This window comes from Triticum dicoccoides, chromosome 6B, assembly GCF_002162155.2.
Source record: "Triticum dicoccoides isolate Atlit2015 ecotype Zavitan chromosome 6B, WEW_v2.0, whole genome shotgun sequence".
Classification (NCBI taxonomy): domain Eukaryota; kingdom Viridiplantae; phylum Streptophyta; class Magnoliopsida; order Poales; family Poaceae; genus Triticum; species Triticum dicoccoides.
In genome coordinates, this window is record NC_041391.1 from 91,658,280 (window position 1) to 91,682,388 (window position 24,109).

At 47.8% G+C, this 24,109-nt stretch overlaps 1 protein-coding gene and 1 pseudogene across 1 annotated transcript; one reads left to right on the forward strand and one right to left on the reverse strand.

Annotated features, from left to right (window-relative positions):
• The first annotated feature begins 897 nt into the window (after positions 1-897).
• On the forward strand, positions 898-2,093 carry LOC119325272 (xylanase inhibitor protein 1-like). Its single transcript, XM_037599013.1, has 2 exons — positions 898-1,094; positions 1,277-2,093. The coding sequence occupies exons 1-2, from the start codon at positions 902-904 to the stop codon at positions 2,002-2,004; spliced, it is 921 nt and encodes a 306-aa protein (XP_037454910.1). The 5' UTR covers positions 898-901; the 3' UTR covers positions 2,005-2,093.
• Positions 2,094-13,326: 11,233 nt separating this feature from the next.
• Positions 13,327-23,773, reverse strand: LOC119324777 (annotated as a pseudogene).
• Between the last annotated feature and the right edge of the window lie 336 nt (positions 23,774-24,109).

A 24,109-nucleotide genomic window follows, 5' to 3' on the forward strand; every position in this document is an offset into this window, starting at 1 on the left:
CCGGCGGAGACTACCAATTGCTCCATTAGGATTAGAGATTCGAATCGTGCTTGCCATTGTACAACAAACCCTCATCTTAACCCACATTCCCTCCTTAATTTGAAAGCTCCCCCATTTCCTTCGTTTATAATATGCATGGCACCACAATCTCTCAGAACTCATGTGATTTTTCAATCTGACTTTATCATTGATCAGGGTGAAATGACCAAGATACTTTTGAACCTCACTTGTCAGCGTTTCCTATACAACTCATTGTAATCTTTGGGTCTTAGTTTTCAGCACACGAAAAATGAAACTAAAAGCAAAAATAGCTTTACAAGTGGGTATCCTCATAAAAACCGCCTCACTATTAGAGGTTGAGATCATCTGCAGTACCAAAAATGTTATAACAACGAATGCTTACGGAGAAGATAGTACGGACCTATCCCATAATACTAACCCTCCGCCCATAGATTTTCAGAGGTGGGCCCTGGTTCCCCGCTAATAACCAACTAAAAACTGCCACGTATTCCTAGCCCAGTAACATCCCGTAACCAGTCCGTTGATGTAGCATTGCTCATCACTGCATGGGTGCGCTAGAGCAGAGGATCCTAACCCCACCCCACTATTAGTAGTCACTCCTGCGTGCGGCACGCCCGAAAGGGAGCAACCAAAAGGAGCCTGAAATGTTACTCTTGCTTGCCCAACTCAAGTCAACCATATAGCTAGCTAAAATGGTTCTCCAGTCAGCTATAGCTGCCTAGCGAGCTCAGTTCCACATCTCCATCTGTCTCTCTGTATTTGCCTCCAGAATCCATCTATATATATATATATATCGCATTCGAGCTAAACAACCCTTCATCCAAACAAGCAAAGGCAATACCAAAGCTAGCTACGCCTACGAGAGTTGAAGAAACCAACAATGACGCCGCTCGCACCCCCGAGGCCAGCAGCCTACCTCCTAGCCCTTCTCTCCGTCGTTGCCGCGGCCCTGTCGCTGGCCGCGCCGGGCATGGCGGCGGGGAAGACCGGCCAGGTGACGGTGTTCTGGGGACGGAACAAGGCCGAGGGGTCCCTGCGCGAGGCCTGCGACTCCGGCATGTACACCATGGTCAGCATAAGATGATAACCCCCCAGTTCGTGTGCCTTTGATCATAAGCCCCCCTTTGTGTCACTGACATGTGGGGCCCCCCTTTGTGTCACTGACATATGGGGTCCGGTCCCATATGTCAGTGACACAAAGGGGGGGCTTATGATCAAAGGCACACGAACTGGGGGGGTTATCATCAAATGCCCCGCATGTCTTTCCTCGACGTCTTCGGCGCCAACGAAAAGTACCACCTCGACCTCTCCGGCCACGACCTCTCCGCCGTCGGCGCCGACATCAAGCACTGCCAGTTCAAGGGTGTCCCCGTCTCCCTCTCCATCGGCGGCTACGGCACCGGCTACTCGCTCCCGTCCAACCGCTCCGCGCTCGACCTCTTCGACCACCTTTGGAACTCCTACTTCGGCGGGTCCAAACCGGGCGTCCCCCGCCCCTTCGGCGACGCGTGGCCCGACGGCGTCGACCTCTTCCTGGAGCACGGCACGCCGGCGGACCGCTACGACGTGCTGGCAATCGAGCTGGCGAAGCACAACATCCGCGGCGGCCCGGGGAAGCCGCTGCACCTAACGGCGACGGTCCGGTGCGGGTACCCGCCGGTGGCGCATGTGGGGCAGGCGCTGGCGACGGGGATCTTCGAGCGCGTGCACGTGAGGATCTACGAGGAGAGCGACAAGGCGTGCAACCAGTACGGGGCGTGGGAGGAGGCGTGGGACAGGTGGACGGCGGCGTACCCGGCCACCCGGTTCTTCATCGGGCTCACCGCCGACGAGAAGTCCTACCAGTGGATACACCCCAAGAACGTCTACTACGGCATCACGCCTGTGGTGCAGAAGAAGGACAACTACGGCGGGGTCATGCTCTGGGACCGATACTTCGACAAGCAGAGCGACTACAGTAGCTACATCAAGTACTACGCCTGATCGGAGCTATGCTTCCACAAGCCACGCTTGCATCATCTCTCCGTCGATTAGATTTTGATGTGTTGTTGCAAACTTGCAAGCAAGAATAAAGTGAGGCTTGTACTTGGATAAATAATTGAACAGTTGGTCATACAGTTATGGTTTTGTTTTTTTTAAACTTCTGATCTATTCATCAACTAATACAAAGAACACCAGAAGTAAAAAATACATTCAGGTCCGTAGACCACCTAGCGACGATTACAAGCACTGGAGCGAGCCGAAGGCGCGCCGCCATCATCGCCCCTCCCTCTTCGGAGCCGGGCAAATCTTGTTGTAGTAGACAGTCGGGAAGTCGTCGTGCTAAGACCCCATAGGACCAACGTACCAGAACAGCAATCGCCGCAGATGAAGAGAAGCGTAGATCAGAAGTATCCAACTTGTAAGGACACGAACTCAGACGAACGAAGACCGGATCCACGTGGATCCACCGAAGACCAAGGTTGGAAAAAACGGTAGGTGTAAGCGAGGCGGTTGGCCTTCGCCTAGTGCCTAGGCGGTGCCTAAGCGCCCTAGGCGCGGCCTAGGCGGTAATATAGTTTTTACCCATAGTGTATTTGTGATTATTTTGGGTGTTAGATATTAGTTTAAGGCATATAAATAAGTTAACTACCATCTACTACCATTGGAATATAACCCGTTTGGCATATTAGTGCAGTATGTGGCATGATTTCTTGCTTGCATAGGCAATTCCTTGCTTACCCTGCCTAGACCTCCATTTATGCCCTAGGCGAGGCGTTTGGCCATTGCCTAGCGCCTAGGCATGCCTAAGCGCCTCCTAGGCACTGCCTTTTCCAACCGGAGACAAACCTCCACCCTCCCTCCGATGCTAGAAACACCACCGGAACGGGGCCTAGGCGGGGAGGACGTTATTCCATCTGCAGAGAGCCGCCTCCGCCTCGCATCTCTGAGTAAGACACAAACTCTAACAAAACTCAAAAAAGCATCAGAAAACGGAGCCCTTTCGCCGGCAAGGGCCGAGATCCACCAATCCTCCATGGCCCTAAGACCACAGGAGACGAGATAGACCGACGACAATGCCGGCTGAATGTGGAAGAAACCGTAGCAGAAGGTGTACGGTAGGAGCGGCGGCCGCCCGGTCATAGTTATGGTTTAATTATCAACTCCATGATTTTAATGTTTGTGTTTTTAACTTTTTATTTGTAAAATTAGAGTCTTTCAACAAACATGATAGTCCCTCAACAGCAAATGCAGGAAGAGATACGAAAAGAGTGGATCCCGACGAATTCCTCTAGTCCGTTTATAAAATTCTGAAACTGATCATCATTGAAGAGAACTGAGAACTGAGAACTAGAAAAGACACACATCATCACCGATGAAATCCAAGCAGAACAAAAACTCAGTTTCGTCATGATAGCCTTCAGATAATCCCTATCCAAACGGTCATCAATTTTCAATGCATAACACATGTTCTTCTTTGCTTTATTAGTGTATAAGCACTCAAAAATCAGAATAATATTATTAATAAGTCTGCCCGAGACAAAAACAGACCGTTCCATAGAATTGACCTCCAATAATAAGACTTTGAACCCATTAGCAAGCACCTTTGCGGCACCACCTTATAAATCACATCACACAAGCTAATGGATACGGTCTAAATTGCGACAAAAGAGTTGGTTAGTAATCTTGAGGGTGAGTACAATGATATTTTTCTTAATTACCTCCAAACTATCCTCTCCCCTTTGTATTTTTTAAGGCGAAAATCACTATTTCGACCCTTTAATCAAAGATTAGCGTGATTTGATCCTAATTCGAACCATGCCGTCTTCCATGCAACACAAACGCCATGGTGAATAGCGTCATCAAAAGGGTTAAATCCTGAAAAAAGTTTCTAATTAGGATCAAATTATGCTATAATTAATAAAGGGTTTAAACAGTGATTTTCGCCACCGTATCTTTTCTTATCTTTATAAAAAATGCGGCGCCGTGCGTAGGTCAACCAAGGCTGCTAAGCGCGGGTGGGCCGGTCCAAGCTGGTGGCTAGTGCGGGCATGCTGGCGTGTGATGAACATGCACCTCCGACTGAAGCAGCACATGCAGATTTGTTGATATTTCTTTTTTTGGAAAAGGTCCCAAGAGAAAAGGAGCACACGTGCACGAGAGCCTTCGAGGCTTCGGCAAGAAAACATATGCATGTGTGTCATGTGTGACGTGTGCTTTTGCTTGGAAGATGATACTCGGTTTGTTATGTGCTTGCTTGCTTGTACCCTGTTTTGTTCCAATGAAGTGATCTGGGGGCAGAGCAGGTGCGTATGTGGCTGATTCTGCACATGGCCAGTGCCAGCTGGCTTTGGGCTTTTTTTTGCCGGATAGCAAGCTTCTGGGTGATGGAGTGAGTTTTGCAAAATTTGGACGAAACCATCACAGGCCAAATAAGTTTGTGTGCCTCTGATGCATTTAGAGCAACTCTAACGCCCTGACCCAAATCGAACGGCGTTTTTGTTTGTTTTTTGTACGTTTGGACCGGCCGCTTGCCCGCCGTCCGTCTCGTTTCAGATTTGAGTCGGCAGTGCGTCCAACGCACCGACCCATATGTGCCGGCGTGGTTGGCTGACCGCCCTTTTTCAACAAATAGCATAAATTTTGCATTATTTCACACAACTTCCGCATTATTTCACAAGCAAATATATAGTCCACAAACCAAATAAATAGCATAGTTTGAACCAACTAAAATAGCATAGTTTTACAACCCGGATAAAAGTAAAATTGTCTCACATAGTTTTGCAAGCCGAATGAAATAGATACATATATTGGTTGCCAACATGAGTCTACATATGCTCAACCAAATCAGTTTGCAGTTGCATGAGAGTTTCCCAATCACGCATGTCATGATGAAATTATGTGAATTGTTCAAACGTTGTCGCTCCTCCATGCTCAGGCACAATATTCTCACCCTGAAACTGAAACCCTTGATCGTAGAGCCGTTTCGGGCACTCATCTTCTACGATCATATTGTGCATGATCACACAAGCAGTCATCACCTCTCACAGTTTCTGCGTGCTCCAAGTATTACCAGGATACCGAACGATGCCCCATCGAGATTGCAAAACACCAAAGGCACGCTCGACGTCCTTCCTAGCACTCTCTTGCTCTTGGGCAAATCTTTTCCTCTTCTCTCGGACAGGGTTGGGGATTGTCTTCACAATAGTGGTCCACTGTGGATAGATGTCATCACCCAGGTAGTATCCTTTGTCGTAGTTGTGGCCGTTGATAGTAAAGTTCACCGATGGGTTGTTGCCTTCAGCAAGCCTAGCAAACACCGGCGAGCGCTAAAGCACGTTGATATCATTGTGTGATCTGGCCATGCCAAAGAAAAAGTGCCAGATCTAGATATCTTGAGACGCCGCGGCCTCAAGTATGACAGTGCAAGCCCTGACATGGCCCTTATATTGCCCTTGCCAAGCTGAAGGGCAGTTCTTCCACTCCCAGTGAATGCAGTCTATGCTGGCAAGCATCCTTGGGAAGCCCATGCTGGCATTCATCGCCAACAAATGGGCTGTATCTTCAGGAGTCGGCTCTTTCAAGTACCCTGGACCAAACACAGCAATAACAACCTTGCAGAACTTATACAGAGAGTCTAGGCATGTAGACTCGCTCATACGAACGTACTCGTCAATTAGATCACCGGGCACTCCGTATGCAAGCATTCAGATGGCGGCGGTGCATTTTTTATAAGAGGAGAAACCAATCTTTCCAACGGCATCCTCTTTGCACTCGAAATAGTCATCATAGCCGACCACCCCCTCTCTAATACGGTTGAAAAGATGCCTACTCTTACGAAAATGGCGGCGGAATTTATGATGTTTCAACAACGGGTTTGTTGTGTCAAAGTAGTCCTTCCAAAGAAGGAAATGTCTGCTCTCTCGATTGCGATTCAATGTCGGAAGGTGGCCCGGAATGGAGCCACGGAATGTCGGGCGCTGGCTATTGAGGTGGTGATGGACCAACACGGCAGTCAAGATCTCCTCCTCATCATCGGACGAGGAATCGTCGGAGTCGCAAAGGAAATTGTGAAAAAAGAACCCGTCGGCGGAGTCCAATTTATACCTTGGCAAACTGTCGAACAACTGGCAAGCGTCGACGAAGGAGACAACCGGCGAAGGGAGTCGGCGTCCAGTTAGCTGCCCTGCCGGCGTCCGACGAGCGTGTCGGCATCCGACGAGCGTGTCGTTGTCTGACGAGTGTGCCGGTGAGGATCTGGCCGGGGCAGCGAGGCGGCTTCTTGGCCGCAGTCGTGGCTGTGTCAGGGAAGCAGGGTGTCACGCCCCATATGTGACCCTATCCTAAAGGAACTTGAAGGTCCCACCAAGGATAGAAGCACATATTGGAGACACTTTTGCATGGTGGATATCATTACATCGTACCATTACATAATAGTTGGGGATACATACAAGAGGCATATAAAGCCACACGAATACAACAACATCATACATAAGAGCATCATCCAACTACAGATGAAACACAAACAGAAACTCAAACGACATCCACCCTGCTAGGCCAGGCTGCCGACCAGGAACCTATCCCCTGAACGACGAAGTAGAAGAAGAACTTAAAACAAGCAAGCATCACTCTCGCGTCATGATCATCGCATAACCTGTACCTGCAACTTTTGTTGTAGTAATCTGTGAGCCATGAGGACTCAGCAATCCCATTACCACGGGTATCAAGACTAGCAAAGCTTAATGGGTATGAAAAGGATAAGTGGTGAGGTTGCAGCAATGACTAAGCATATATGGTGGCTAACATACGCAAATAAGAGCGAGAAGAGAAGCAACGCAACATTGAGAAGCTAGAAGTGATCAAGGGGTGATCCTGAAACTACTTGCGTTCAAACGTAACACAAACCGTGTTCATTTCTCGACCCACTCGAAAAGAGACCATCACGATTACATACACGGTTGGGTATTTTAATTCGAATCTGGTGTCAAGTTCTCTACAACCGGACATTAACAAATTCCCATCTGCCACATAACCGCGGGCATGGCTTTCGAAAGTTTATACCCTGCAGGGGTGTCCCAACTTAGCCCATTATAAGCTCTCACGACCAACGAAGGATATTCCTTCTCCCGGGAAGACCCGATCAGTTTCGGAATCCCGGTTACAAGACATTTCGACAATGGTAAAACAAGACCAGCAAGACCACCCGACTGTGCCGACAAATCCTGATAGGAGCTGCACATATCTCGTTCTCAGGGCACACCGGATAAGCTAAGCGTACAAGTACCAACATAACCCAAGTTGCCAAGGGATGGTCCCGCACGGTGCTCTAGTTTGGACCAACACTCAGAGGAGCACTGGCCCGGGGGGAGGGGGATAAGATGACCCTCGGGCTTCGGAAACCCAAGGGAAACAGGCTTAGGTGGCAAATGTTAAATCCAAGGTTGGGCCTTGTTGGAGGAGTTTTATTCAAAGCGAATCGTCAAGGGGGTCCCATACACCCGGCAGCGTAAGGAACGCAAAATCAAGGAACATAACACCGGTATGACGAAAACTAAGGTGGCAAGAAAGGAACAAAACACCAGGCATAAGACCGAGCCTTCCACCATTTACTAAGTATATAAATGCATTAATTAAATAAGAGATATTGTGATATCCCAATATAATCCTGTCCATCATGGAGCAATCTTCGACTTCACCTGCAACTAACAACGCTATAAGAGGGGCTGATCAAAGCGGTAACGTAGCCAAGCAACGGTTTGCTAGAAAGGGTGAAAAGGTTAGAGACAGACATGACAATCTAGGAGGCTTGATCAACAAGAGATATGTAGCGCGACATAGCGATAGAACGAAGCAACTAGCATAGCAATAATAGTAGTGAGATTCAGGGTGATGGTCATCTTGGCTGAAATCCCGCTAGGAAGAAGAACGAGTCCATGAAGAAGACGAATGGACGAAGACGAACCACGCGTAGTCAAACGAATCCTCACGGTCGCAACGAAACAGAAACTACCGAGAAAAAGCACAACCGGAAAGAAGCAAACAACATGATAAACACACAATACATAAACATGACATGGTGCTCAACCAAGTATGATGCATGACAAAGGCTATATGATGCTACTCATGGCAAGATATGATGCATACAAGAACAACATATGCAAGCAAGTTTAAATGAGGCCGGAAACAACATATAACAAATCCGGTAAGTCCTCATATGCAAATTTCGAAATTAGTACAGATCTGAATAAACCTTATGTTCAAGTTGTTAAACAGCAAGTTAAGATGCATCAAGATGATCTACACGAAATTCTAGTCAAGTTTCATATAAAGTTCATTTAATTCGGAGCTACGGTCTAAAAGATATGAGCAAAACAAGTCAAACATGACATTGATGCAAAATACATTCAAACATCAAGCAAACACTCTCAAAACATGGATGCAACATGATAAGATGAAACTACATGCAACTCTAAGCAAGTTTCATATAGAGCATGCTCAAAACGGAGCAACGGTGCAACACATACATTCCAAACAAGTTATAACAACAATCTGCCCAAAACAGCAAGTAGGCACTTTGCAAACATCAAAACAACATGCCACAGGAAACTTATGAGCACAAATTTGACATGCACTTCATGTAAAGATAACATACTTCAAATATCATTAAAGGTTTAGGTTCATAGGCATCAAGATTAAACCAATATGATCAATGCAAAATGCAACTTTATAACACAATAGCATAAGCATGAGCAGAGTTAATGTGATGGCAACTTGAGAGCAAGAAAGAGACAAGCTACAGCAAGTATACATAGCAACCAAGGGCATGGCATCAAAGTACAAATAACAAAGAGAAAATAGCATCATAGCATCATATACAAAAGGCTCATGGATTAGTGGGAACCAACATGACAAGACTGAAAGTTGAAACAGTTTCAGCAAATGTAAAACAGCAACATTATGATAGCATATTTGCAAGTAAACATGGGCAAACGCCGGGCCGGGCCGGGTTTCGGGCCAGGCTTTTAAAAGCCTGACCTTCATTTCTCAAGCCCGAGCCCGGCCCGAAGCCCGAAATACTCCTTGTCTTCAAGCCCAAGCCCGGCCCGAAATGAAGCCCGAAGCCCGAAAGCCCGGCTCGAACGCTATTTTTCAGTGTACGCACGTGCAAGCCCGGCCCGAAGCCCGAAAGCCCGGCCCGAAATACATGAAAAGTGAAGCCCGAGCCCGGCCTGAACTATCTTCCGGGCTGCAAAACAAGGCCCGAGCCCGGCCCGAACGTCAAGCCCGGCTCGGCCCGACCCGGTTCGTCAGGCCGGGCTGTCCATGCCCGGGTCTATTTGCAAGCATGGAACAGAGGCATATGATCTTCAAAATTAGCAAACCTGGCATGTGAACAAAATACTCATAGAATACTACAATTCATGTAATTGGAGCATCTCCAGAAGAGGCACGGATCACTCAATAACAAGCTCACAACATAGCATCATGAAGTTAACAGGAATCTGGAACATTATATAAGCATGTTCATAGCAATAAAAACATATGCTACAGGACATATATAGGGCATCAAGAGGCATGGAATGATAGAGCATATCATAGGCAACAAAACATCTCAACTAAGCATCTCCAGATTATGCATGGATTAATTGGTAGAATCAAGCAAACATGTCAACATGATATAGCAGTTTCAACATTGACAGAAAGTTAACAACAAGTGGCTCACTTCACAAGCTTGATGCACTCACTACAGAGCATATAAAAATACATGGATTGCACCCCTGTAAATATGGCATAAACATGCTCCTAAAACAGACATCATGCTCATAGGATGCACACACAAAATGCAACGAAAATGACAAAACAACAAGTTATAACAGTTTTCAGTAGTTAATAGCAACATGCACTTTTGCAACATGGATTAATATATTAAGATGCACCCTAACATGAATGCAAAGCACACCAACATGTAGAGCACAAAGAGCAGAACATGTGCATATCAAGATCATCATCAAAGCATCAACAGAGACAAAGTTGTGACATTCACAAGATGCACAAATGATGTTAACAATCAGCAGATTCCAGCAGTAACCATCATATAGCACTCTTGCAACGATGATTAGGGCATCAAGATGGAATCAAACAAGCATGTCACAATGGAATGAAATGTAGAGAATCTCACAATGAACATTTTGATATATTATGCATGCAAAACGAATCTACGGTCAGAGAGTTATGGCATGTTGAACAGGGCACCAGAACGCTGAAAATTAGGGACCTGGAAGAATTTTACCCTCGCGAAAAACTGGACGGGACGGAGCGGGACGAGGAGATCCGGGCGCAGCAGGGAATTTGGATCGGGGGAGTGGTGGATCTCATCCACCTCCCCGGATCCGGCGCCGGCGAGAGCTCCGGTGAGGGGGAGGCCGGCGAGGGGCGCGGGATGGCAGAGTAGGTCGGGGACGGCGCGGGGCCGCGGATCCCGGCGAGAAGCGAGGGCCGGCGAGGCGGCGGAGATCGGGCAGCGGTCGGCGCTGAGGCGGGGCGGCGGCGGCGGCAGGCGGGACCCGGCGGGGCGGCGAGCCGCGGGTCGACGCGAAGGGCACGGGGCAGCGCCCGCGGGGAGCGGCGGTGGCGAGATGGGCCCCGCGGGCCGGTTGCGGGTTGCGGCGGGCCGCACTGTGGGAGGCGCAGGGAGGGCGACATGGCGGCTCCTGATTGGAGCGGGCAACGTGGAGGCGGGGGTGGACGAGTCCGGTGGCGGGGGGACATGTCCGGCGGGCGAGAGGGAGGGTTTGATCTAGGGTTTGCCTGAAATTTCGAGGGAGGGGACTAATTTATAGGTAGAGGGAGCTAGGAGAGTCTAAATAGGGTGCGGTTTTCGCCCACACGATCGTGATCGAACGACGGAGAGCATGGAGGGGAGTTAGATGGGCTAGGTGGGCTGTGTGAAAGGGTGTTGGGCTGCAAGAGAAAAGAGGATTTCGGTTAACTCGGTTAACCGTTGGGGCATCAAACGACCTCCAAATGAAACGAAATTTGATGGGCGGTCTACCGGTGATATACCAAGGTCACTCGGCAAATCTCGACCCATTCCGAGAACTTTTTCGGCGGATCACAAAACCAAGGACTAAGGGGTGCCGTAGGCGCGCACGAATGGGGTTGGGCTCAGAATGGACAGCAGAGAGAACTGGAAGGATCCGGACGGATGCAAATTTGAAAAAACATGCAGATGCAATGCAGATGATGACATGACAAAATGCAACACGCAAGCAAATGACATGGCAACAACGACGAATAACTGGAAGACACCTGGCGCATCGAATTCGAGGCGTTACACAGGGGTGGGGTGCTTTTGGTTCCCCGGTGGCAAGACGGCTGTGGCGGGCTACGTCGGAGGTGGCAGCATTGTAGAGGGGATGTTGCGGCGCCAGCAGAGGCACCAGAAAAATGGGCGCCGGCTTCGGCGACAAAGGAGGCGGGCGAGGGTTTCCTGTTGGAATGGGAGAGGATGGCCAATGTGCCACCGACCAGCGGGCCAGGGAAAGGAGTAGGCGGTCGCGCGCGCGTCCGTTTCATGTCCACACCGACGCAAATCCGGCTCAAAAATGAACCGAGAATGAGTCAGCAAGCGGACAAAAAACGGACGAGCCTCTGTTTGGGTCCGCGCGTTGGGCTGACTTTTCTGTCCACGCCGACCCAAACGGACGCCCGCAGACGAAATGGGTCGCCCCGTTGGAGTTGATCTTACCTCTCGGCAAATCATTGAAGTGTTAAAAAAAAGCAAATCATTGAATGTTCGATCAATTAGTTTTTTTTATTATTTCATATTCTCATGAAAAAAAATATTATTTCATATGCATCCCAGCTCACACTACTTAAAAACCTTTGGAATAACCAATCCATACAAATCACCCTCTGCGCGAGTACTCTAGGACCTAATTAGTTCTCCCTCCGTCCGGAAATACTTGTCATCAAAATAAATAGAAGGGGATGTATCTAGATGTATATTAGTTCTAGATGCATCATTTTTTATCTATTTTGATGACAAGTATTTTCGGACGGGGGTACTTTTTTTTCAGGTGTGTGCGTGCGCCTGAGCATGTGTGTATGCAGGGACAATTTTTCTGGCCCGGTATCTACACATATAGGTATGTGCCTGAACCCAGTAAAATAACCCGTCAACTTGAAAGCAACACTTGATGGGAAGCCCAAAAGCCCACAAAGTAAAACCCTCCGTGCAGCTTCATAGGGAATATTTTCATAGAAAGTTGATTATAAATAGGTCGATGAACCGCCTAGTTTTGTTGTTTGGTAAAACCAGACAGAAGTGTTACTTGATGGTAATGAAGTAACAAAGTCTTATCACATACTCTCTCCGTTCCTAAATATAAGTCTTTTTAGAGATTTTAAATGGGCTATCATATACGGATGTATATAGACATTTTTTAAAGTGTAGATTCATCATTTTGCTTCGTATGTAGTCATTTGTTTAAATCTCTAGAAAGACCTATATTTAGGAACGGAGGGAGTAATTGTTTGGAATAGACTTTCTAATATGCGGTAAAAAAATATTACTACAATAGTGCTACATGGCACTGACAATCTCACCATGAAAAGGGGCAACTGATGATCCATACCGTAGGACAGATGGCAGCTGATGATCAATAGAATATGTTTGGTTTATGGGCATAACCTGTGAATGTCTGCACACATCGAAATCAAAGGCTTTGATCTGGCGAGCAACTGAGTAACCACTCTTTGAATTATCTCAGCTATATGCTCAAATGTGTGATTCTGCTGGTGCAGAGGCAACTGGTGTCGCAGCTTGTGTAGATACATCGATGTGTAAATGCTGTTCTGGCTTTGATTTACCTATCCCTGTCCTGATCACAGTAAACAGACATTTTATGACTAAACTCATAAAAACCCCAAATTTACAAAATTCATCCTAGCATCCGCAGCATCTCAATGAGAGCCAAGTAGCACCGATTGACCTCTTTATGCGTTAGCAAATACTAGTAGTGCTAAGATTATAAATACTCAACTTCAAACCCGATAGAAATTAAACAAAAACACACACAACATGGGACATCATGAGCAGATATCGGAGGTAGAACATCCACCTGCCTGATACTATACACGTAAGATAACCAAACGCTTGCACGCATGCATACACACTGAAATGCAAGCAAGATCGATTGGCAAGGGAGCCTGCCACAACATGCTTGTGTGAAAAGTAAAGCAAAACAAATTGAATGAAACACAAGTCAAGTACTCATTAACCGAAGCAAGTCAATGTACCTTTCACCATCCATGCCGGTTGACGAATGTCCACAAGGATCAGATAATAGACAGGACTTGCCAAATTAAGAGATTAATTCTTACAAGTCCATTTCACAGCTGATCAGTGCATATGCTACATAGATGGTCAATCTCCTTGGTCCAACACACAAAATGCAAATACCTACAGTCCTACACCAGACAAGCCCTTTCTGCATTTCAGTCGCCAGAATAATGTAAAGAGACCTGTGGAGCAAGCAATACCATCAGCCAAACAATTTTCTACTAGTCATTCAGGAGAATCCGTTGGGAATTATTCTCACGACTTCTGTATGACTCGAATAAAAAGCATTAGCTTTGCCATTGTGGAAGTTAAATCATCTCAGAGTTACTAGGAAAAAAACAACATAAGAAAAAGAAAACACTACATAATTTGTAGCGTAGTATCACACGTTCGAACTCAAATTTAGCAGTTTTTTGCTACATTTGATCTAACTAGAAGCTAAAAGAACAATGTGCATATGAGGGGCTCATGGTCTTATGGAGGAGAAAAGAAGGGGCAGGTTTCTAGCTAAAGGCATACTTTTTAGAAATGCAAGACCCAGCTAGACACTAACAAATTGAAGCAAGGGATCATGCGTCTCGTCTTGTTAACTGAAATTTCCTTAGATCCAAAATGACTGCCATTTTCTTTGTACTCTTCACAGCATCAACCAATAATTTCAACACTACACCAAAGATTATGCTAGTGAAACTAAAAAGATCTTATTAGGGATGAAGCAGTTCTATGTGACGAATCTAGTCATGATTATGAAGTGCTATTAGACATCCATGATGGCCAAAATTGAAGAACTTAACTCCAGATAAAGCACGGCCAATGTATGTCAGACCGACCAAATTATTTAAGTGGCTAGTGGTCAATTACATATATATGCAAGTTTAGCGGACAATGAGTGGCGTGCTGAGAAAATGTTTAACAAAACCGCCTGAAACTATGAAAATTGCCCAAAACTATACTACTACAATAACTCGAAGCAACATGATGATTAGCAGTATAAGATTTAACAAAACCGCCTACAGTTGGAGATAAGCTTACCTGCTCAACCAGCAGGTCAAATAGCATGTCCAACCTGACAATCATCTTACATATCAACCAAAAGCTCAGCTCCATCGTGTCCAACATCAACATGTGTTCCTACAAACATAAAAAGTCAAACAACGTGTCATGTGGGCAGAGAACATCGCCACCACAACAAGGAGAAGGTGAAAGAGCTCAAAGCTTGATCCTCACGTCAGTCCCCCTGATTTCCATATCAAGAATATTAGATTGTTACTGCACCATATCCATATGACACATCTGAAGCTTTCGCATTTACTAACTCACTATATAATGGGAGCCCTACTCTGTAACCAATACCAGCGATCAATAAAGCAGAAACGTGAGTTTAGGCTCAAAACCCTAAGCACACGACGCCACGGCATTCCAACAAAAGATAAATAGAAACGAGCACGTCTCAACTAGGTATTAGAAAATCCATTGTTGTGAATTCAAGAAAAGCAACTCAATTTTGATAGAGTAATACTCTACTTTCTCTAACAGATAAACATTAACACACCTATGTCAAATATTTTATTCTTCCGCTATTTCTTCTACTTACAAAGGTTGGAGTTGGCAGTGAGTTCACATGTAGGACCAGAAAACTTCACAAATAAGCAAATGCACTTCTACCCACATGCAGGACCAGCAAATTTCAGAAATAAACAAATGCACTGCTAGCTACCCCCCATGCAGGACAAGCGGCCTTCCAAGAAAAAAAATGCACTTTTACTCACATGTGTGACCTAACACAAATAAACAAATACACTACTACTTTCATGTGAGACCAACACTTGTAAAAGGTACAAATAACAAATACCAGAATAAGACTCCAACTCAAAACCGTGATCTTGGTTTTAGTTGCTATTCCCAACCAATACTTCTAGTTCTTCACCATAGCATAAGAGAGTGAACAAACTGCAAATTGTAATTCCAACGTGACGATAGACCTCTATTGCTAACGGATCCACGACCTTGTGCAGTCTCCTTACTAATGTCTATCCTCTTTTGTTTCACAGTTCGAAATGTTGTATCACTTTAAATCTAGCAAAGGACCTACTTTCCTTAAGATTATCCAAGGCTTGCCACATGCAAAACTCTCTTTGTAATATTGTATTTTCGCTATGATTTTTAACCATGAACAGCCCAACAGCCACATGACACCAACGTCTTTCAACGATATCCTAAACCAATGTCTTAAGTCCTCATACTTTTTTGGTGGCTTTGTAGCAATGCATGGGTATTGTGCTAGTTTACTGAATATTCCCATAACAGCGTATACTCATTAATATCGTAAAAATGAAGAACATGGACAATCATACTGTTAACTGGTCAGAATGGACAAGTTATCTAGAGCTATCCTGAAGCTCATTCTACGCCATATCGGAAAAAAAATCTCATACTAATAAATCTTGGTAACATGTTGGATCATGATTTAAATCATCTTTAAGTAAATTTTAGCACAAAAAGATGAAAATGAACTCCGATTATTAGTGTTTCCTGGTACAAATAGATTTGCCACATAGAGGGCAATCCTACAAATGATAAATGAATAATTACTCATAATTTCAAACGAAGTTGTTATTTTTTATTTGAACTCTGTTAGAAATATCATCAGAGGTAACATACTGAACAAAATAAATATAAATAAGCTTAAGCTTCAAAGGGTTCAAGCCAGTTTTCATGTAGTCAACTTCCAGCTGTTGTGTATCTCCTCTTCAGAAAAAAAATGGCACGTCAGATATGCACTAACATTACCATTTGAGCTATGTTTATAAAGCGGTAAAGCGAAGCGAGGCGCTTGGGGGGCGCCTCACTGCTTAAGCGATAAAGCGTAAAGCGAGGCGACGCTTTAGACAGACTCTGAACCTGATGGGCAGTATAATAGAGCACCATTTAGTGAGACATATATATGTTGATTCTAATCCACTAGTGAGCCCATATATTCTGATCCATCCACTAAGAAGTAAGCAACTAGCCAATTGCTATAAGAGAGGCAGTAGCACCTAACAGCAGAGGAGTTGTGCATAGCATAACACACAACAGAGCAGAAAAGGCTAGTGCAGATCTGAGGAAGCTGCTGCCAGAGGAGAGAGGAAAGAGCTGAAAGCCTGGATATTTGCACGCTCTGGTTTTGGTTCTCTCTCTTTCTTTCCCCTCCTGTAACTGTTTCAAATGTGAGCCCAGCCCTGTTTCCCTGCCAGGAATCTCTGTACCCTGCCTGGCAAGTCTAAGGCGTCCTCTCTGCCTTAAAGCGCCAATCAGGATGCCTAAGCAGGCGCTTCAGATGCTTTAGTGTCTAAGGCGGACGCCTTAGACACATGTCTAAAGCGAGTTGGACGCTTTGAGCCTGGAGGGCGCTCTAACGCTTAAGCGTCGCTTAAGCGACGCTTTAGGGACGCTTTACAAACAGAGCATTTGAGAATTATATCATCCTTCAATAGGTAGGAAACAATAAATTCTATAAATGGATTTGCCAATCTTGTTAATCATTGTATATTTCTGGAACACATACACAGGTAAGCATTGTTTTATTGTATGGATATTCATATAACAAGCCGATGATGACAGTTTGCTAGTTCTGACTTAAACCACAAAAATAACTAGAAGAAGCTAACCAATTGCAGCCTAGTGCCTGGCTACAGAACATAAAGAAAATGAAATACCAGAATATATTTTTGTTAGTCAATCATAATCATTACATAGAAGAGACCACACACACATCAGAACAAAACACTGCAGAACATCATCGATGTACATTGAAGAGGCCATGAAGCAGCAAAAGAAACAAATGATATGATAGTAATTCAAATTGTTGGCTTAACACGGAATGGCGTGAGCTTAATTTCATCAGCCAATTGTTGAATAATAATTTGTTTTTTTGTATCGAAATGTAATCCATGCTATTACCTGCAGTGTAGACACTTTCGAATGGATGATAGTGAGGACGGCATGCGGTGGTTTCGGCAAGCTTCTTGAAATTCAATGACTCGAGGTGGATCATGAAGATGCCATTAACTGTCCATATTAACACCACGTTATTCTGCTCAGCAAACCCTAGTATCGATAGGGCTATGGGGTTTTTATCCTCCGACTTCAGAGAAAGTAGCTTGTCCAGTTGAATAGTTCTTCCAAGCTCCCATGAAGCAACACCAGCACAATCTGTCTTCCTCTTCCATAACTGGGCAGTGTAGTCTGACACTGACATGAAGAGGAAACCCAGCCCGCCGCCCTCGGCCCTCATAACCTGGAAGTAGTTGCCCAGGCCATACATATCCACTGGCACTCGTATCACAGATAGGCTCTGCTTCTCCAAATCAAACTCAAGAATGCCATCAACATTCCCAGAAAGCATCCAATAGAGGGAATCTCCAACCAGCACAGCACCAGGCTCATAAAGCAGGGTGGAATAACTGCTCCTATGAGCGTGGTATGGAAGCAGTGTTGGGATAAGATCTCCCCATAAGCCGGTCTTTGACGAGTAAACACAGGCAATCGCACGTGTATGTTGCTCGTCATCCGAATGTCTCACTACCAAGACCACCTGGAAGTGTTGGACCTCTCCGGCGATGCGAAGCACCGTCCTGTGTGTCCTCTCGAACTCCGGGGGGACGGCAATGCGGTGCAGGTCGCCGGTGACGGGGTCCCACACCACGACCTGGAAACGCTTCATAGGCCAGAAGAGTACGAGGCCATGGCGGTGTTAGACTATGTATAGCTTCTGTACCTATGTACGTATATGGTACATATTGTAACACAACCATTATATATAATGAGATAAGCCACCCCTAGAGGGTTGTGCTGGTTCCCCAAAACTTATTGTCTTACATGGTATCACGCTAGGTTACGATCGCTTCCGCTTCTAAATCCTAATACCCGCACCGCCGCCGCAGCCGCCGCCGCCTTCACCGCCGCCGCCGCGCCACCGATCGCGCCGCCGCCATGACGATCGCCGCCACCACCGGTTCCACTACTGCGGGCTTCCTCCTGGCCTCTCTTGCGGCTCTGCTCAACCTCCCGCTCGATGCCATCTCTGTTCCAGCTCCGATCGGGAGAAGGAGCATCGGCTCCGTCTTCTCCACGCCGCCGGCGCCCTCGCTTGGGCGTGACCTCGTGGTCCACACCGCGGCGCCGCCGTCCGCTGCGGACTCCGCAGGCGTCGTCCCGCCGCTCCTACCGCAAGCGGATCACACTGCCCCGCTGGCGGGGTTGGCGGCGTCCGCCCCGGCCGTGGGCCTTGCGGCGTCCGCACCGGCCGCGAGCTTTGCGGCGCCCGCCCTGGCTGCGGTCCCGCCTCCTCCTGCATCGGCTTCGATGCCTCCGGCTGCCTCCATGGTGTTTGCACCCCAGGCAGCCTCCTCGATGGGATTGTCTTCGCCGCCGCCGTTTCACTTCGGTCATCTCATCACCATCAAGCTCTCCGCCGACAACTACATCTTCTGGCGTGCGCAGGTTCTCCCGCTCTTGGGGAGTCACTACCTGCTAGGCTACGTCGATGGATCGCTTCCCTGCCCACCCGCGCTGGTAGACAGCGTGCACGGTCCGGTCTACAATCCGGCCCATCGCGTCTGGACGGGGCAGGACCAGGCGAACCTCTCCTCCATCCAGGGATCGCTCTCGCCGGCAGTTGCCGGCCTTGTTGTCTTCGCGAAGACGTCTCATGAGGCCTGGACCATCCTTGAGCGCACCTTTGCAGCGCAGTCCCAGGCTCGTGTCTCTGCACTCCGTCGTCAGCTTGGAGAGTGTCAGAAGCTTGACTCCACTGCCACTGAGTTCTACAACAAGGTCAAGGGCCTCGCCGACACATTGGCCTCCATTGGACAGCCCCTCACCGACTCCGAGTTCAACTCGTTTATTGTCAATGGTCTTGATGAGGAGTATGATGCCTTAGTCGAGATCATCAACGAGCGGGGCAACTCGACACCCATGCTGGCACACGAGGTTTTCTCTCGGCTCCTTCTCACTGAGCAACGGGTCGACACTCGCCGCACCAGGGGCACTGGCTCCCTCTCAGCCAACGCCGCCACCAAGGGTGGCCGCTCTTTTTCATCACCCCGGTCTCCCTTGGGGCTGCCACCGTCGCCCGCCTCGGCCCCCCCACCTACTGCGACCTTACCGGGGGCTGGCGGTCCACGTGTGTGTCAGCTTTGTGGCCGCGATGGGCACTGGGCCTCCAAGTGTCATAAGCGCTTCCAGCGAAGCTTCCTTGGTCTTGGCAATGACGGCAAAGATACACGCAACAATGCCCGTCAGGTCGCCATGGCTGATCGTCCCGCGCCGCAGAAGCAACAGGGACACACTCAGTCCTACTCCATCGATCCACACTGGTACATGGACTCTGGGGCGACGGAGCATCTAACCAGCGAGATGGGGAAGCTTCACACTCGTGAACCCTATCATGGCTCCGACAAGATCCACACCGCCAATGGAGCAGGTATGCACATCTCTCATATTGGTCAAGCATCTCTTCTCACTAGACATGCCAATAGGAGTCTTCAGCTTCGCAATGTTCTTCGAGTTCCATCTGTGACCCGTAATCTTCTTTCAGTTCCTAAACTCACACGTGATAATAATGTGCTTTGTGAATTTCACCCTTTTGATCTTTTTATTAAGGATCAGGGCACGAGGGACATTCTTCTTAGTGGGCGGTTGTGCCAGGGCCTCTACCGTCTGGAGCATCCTGGTGTCGCTCGTGTTTTCAGTGGAGTTCGGGTCTCTCCGTCACAGTGGCATGCTCGTCTTGGTCACTCGGCCGCACCTATTGTCCGTCATATTTTGCGTCGTCATGAGCTTCCTAGTTTGTCTAGTCATAAAGATGTAGCAGTGTGTGATGCTTGTCAGCAGGGGAAGAGTCATCAACTTCCTTTTTCGGAGTCCAGTCGTGAGGTGAAACATCCTTTAGAACTTGTGTTTTCAGATGTATGGGGTCCTGCTCAGACTTCTGTCAGTGGTCATAATTACTATATCAGTTTCGTTGATGCTTATAGTTGCTTTACCTGGCTTTACCTTATTAAACACAAATCTGATGTGTTTGATATTTTTGTTCAGTTTCAAAAACATGTTGAACGTCTTCTCAAGCACAAAATTGTTCATGTCCAGTCAGACTGGGGGGCGAGTATCGCAACCTCAACTCTTTTTTTCAGTCGCTTGGGATAGCTCATCGTTTAGCATGTCCACATACACATCAGCAGAATGGTTCAGTCGAACGTAAGCATCGTCATATTGTTGAAGCTGGTCTTACTCTTTTGGCCCATGCATCTGTTCCGTTTCGGTTTTGGAGTGATGCTTTCACCACTGCATGCTTTCTCATCAACCGTACTCCTACTCGTGTTTTAAACATGAAGACTCCCATTGAGGTTCTCCTTAATGAACAACCTGATTATACCTTTCTCAAGGTATTTGGGTGTGCTTGCTGGCCGCATCTTCGTCCATATAACAAGCGCAAGCTTGAGTTTCTTTCTAAGAAGTGTGTTTTTCTTGGCTATAGCTCTCTTCATAAAGGTTACAAATGTCTTCATGTTCCCACTAATCATGTCTATATATCTCGGGACGTCGTGTTTGATGAGCATGTTTTTCCCTTTGCCAACCTTCCTGTGTCCACTGTCGAACCACCATCCCTGCATTCATCCTCTGTTGCTTCTGACCAATTTGATGATGTTGCATACTCTCCTTTGCTGTTACCTAACCATGGTGCAGGAACCGGACGTGGAGCTCGTTTGGAGCTGTTGGAGGATTCACCATCATCATCGTCGTCTTCTGGTGGGCACGTCGATCGCCCTATGTTGCATGGCATCGATTCGCGTGCCCATGCATGGTCACCCGACGAGCCCCTCGCGCCGAGCATCTCCACTGCTCGGTCCGTTTCGCCAGCGGCCGCCGAGTCGCCCGCGGCTCGGCCCGTCACGCCGTCTTCGCCTGCGGCTCGGCCCGTCATGCCGTCTTCGCCCGCGGCTTGGGTCCTCACGTCGCCTTCATCAGCGGATCGGTCCGCGACACCGGCCGCGCCACGGCCCACTATGCCGAGCTGGCCATCGGCCCGGTCTGTGATGCCGGAGTCGCCAGCTGCTTCGTCTGCTCTGCCGGTTTCGCCGGTGGGTCGGCCTTCTTCGCCAACCGAGTCCGAGGCTACCGTGACTGGCTCCTCGTCACCGGCTGACTCGTCAATGTTGCCGTCCTCCAGCCCGTTGCAGGCTGCTCCGTCGACCTCGGTGGTTCCTGTGTCCGGACCACATACACGCAGTCGCAGTGGCATTTTCAAACCTAAGGAACGTAAGGATGGTACGGTTGCTTGGTTGGCTGCTTGTTTGGCTGCTGCTGTTGCGGATCCATCTTCTGAGCCTCGCTCATATCAGGCTTCCCTGTGCATTCCACATTGGCGAGAGGCTATGGAGCAGGAGTTTCATGCTCTTCTTCGTAACAAGACATGGACTCTCGTTCCTCCACCACCACGGGTAAATGTTATTGACTCAAAATGGGTATTCAAAGTGAAGAAGCATTCGGATGGATCTATTGAGCGTTACAAAGCGCGACTTGTTGCTCGCGGTTTTCGGCAGCGTCATGGTCTTGACTATGAGGACACCTTCAGTCCTGTCGTCAAGCCTACCACTATTCGGCTTCTTCTCTCCATTGCTGTTTCTCGTGGTTGGTCACTTCGTCAACTTGATGTGCAGAATGCTTTTCTACATGGATTTTTAGAGGAAGAGGTTTATATGAAACAGCCGCCTGGTTTCTCTGATCCTGATCGTCCTGACTATATCTGTCGTCTTTCCAAAGCACTATATGGTTTGAAGCAAGCTCCTCGTGCCTGGCATGCCCGCCTTGCCTCTGCCCTTCGTGCTCATGGGTTTGTGCCGTCTACTGCTGACACTTCGTTATTTCTTCTACAGAAGCCAGAAGTCACTATGTATCTTTTGGTATATGTCGATGATATTATCCTTGTCAGCTCTTCTCAGTATGCTGCTGATGCTCTTGTCTGCTCTCTTGGTGCTGATTTTGCGGTCAAAGATCTTGGGAAGCTTCACTACTTTCTTGGAGTTGAGGTCACTTCTCGTGCTACTGGTCTTGTCCTTACGCAGAAGAAGTACTCCTTGGAGTTGTTACAGAGAGCTGGCATGCTGAAGTGCAAACCGACCACCACACCCATGTCGTCTACCGACAAGATAACAACTGTTGATGGTGAGCTTTTGTCTCCTCCGGATGCCACAGAGTACAGGAGCATTGTTGGTGGACTTCAGTACTTGACGATCACGAGACCAGATATCTCTTATGCTGTTAACAGGGTTTGTCAGTATCTTCAGGCTCCCAGAGATACTCATTGGGCTGCTGTTAAACGCATTCTTCGTTATGTTCAGTTCACCCTGACATTTGGTATGCATATTCGGCCGACTTCCTCTCGGGTCCTTTCGGCCTTCTCTGATGCAGATTGGGCTGGTAGCCCAGATGACAGGCGATCCACGGGGGGTTATGCAGTATTCTTTGGCTCTAATTTGATCGCCTGGAGTGCTCGGAAACAGGCTACTGTGTCACGTAGCAGTACTGAAGCTGAGTACAAGGCTGTGGCTAATGCTACTGCAGAGATTATTTGGGTGCAGTCTTTGCTTCAGGAGTTGGGTTTGTCTCAACCACAACCTCCTATTCTTTGGTGTGATAACATCGGTGCTACATACCTTTCTGCAAATCCAGTATTTCATGCCCGAATAAAACACATTGAAGTTGACTATCACTTTGTACGGGAACGTGTATCACAGAAGCAACTCCAGATCAAGTTTATCTCATCTAAGGATCAACTTGCAGACATCTTCACTAAGCCTTTACCGCTGCCACAGTTTGAGGCTTGTAGGCACAATCTTACCCTTCTCAGTTCTTTAGAAAGTGGCTAAGATTGAGGGAGGGTGTTAGACTATGTATAGCTTCTGTACCTATGTACGTATATGGTACATATTGTAACACAACCATTATATATAATGAGATAAGCCACCCCTAGAGGGTTGTGCTGGTTCCCCAAAACTTATTGTCTTACAGGCGGCACCCAAGGGAAAAGCGGTAATCGGCGACGTCGTCGAACGGCAAGGAGAAGCGCTCGAGAGGGACGAGATTGGGGGCATCCAGAGTAGGCAGGAAGGACAGATCATCGTACTTGTTGAAGAAACCGAGGAGAGGAGGGTTGTGGCGGTGGCGGAGGCGGAAGCGGCGGCAGAAGCCGGGGTCGGAAACGATGTTGCGCCAGCGCTTGCAGACGAGGGACGCGCGCGGGAGGGAGGAGGGCTGGGGGAGATGCGGAGTAGGATCTCGGAGAGCAGGTCGTCGTCGTCCAGCGGCGCGGCCGCCGGCGAGCGGACGTGGCGGCGGCGGCGGCGGTTGCGCATCTCGCGTGGGGAATGGGCGAATGGCAGTGGACTGAACCAGCACGCAAGATGTGTGGCAGTGAAGACAAGGGTAAAACTATCGCTGGCAGAGGGCCCCGTGGGTTAATTTTGTTCAATTGGTTCGAGAGCCTATGGCCCATGGCTACAGAAACATTGAAGCCCATGACTTGCTTTTTCTTTTTTATTTTTGCCAAGGCAAACTCCGCCAAAAGTTCAGAACAGGAGAGGGGGGCAACTAATTAACGAGCGCTCCTTCGGGAGCCTCCCAACGATCAGCACCACTTGGCGCGCTCTCAGCCATTCGCCACTTGTCGCGCTCTGGGCTCTCCCTCCGGATTTTGTTTTTTTTTATTTTTCCGCACAAGTT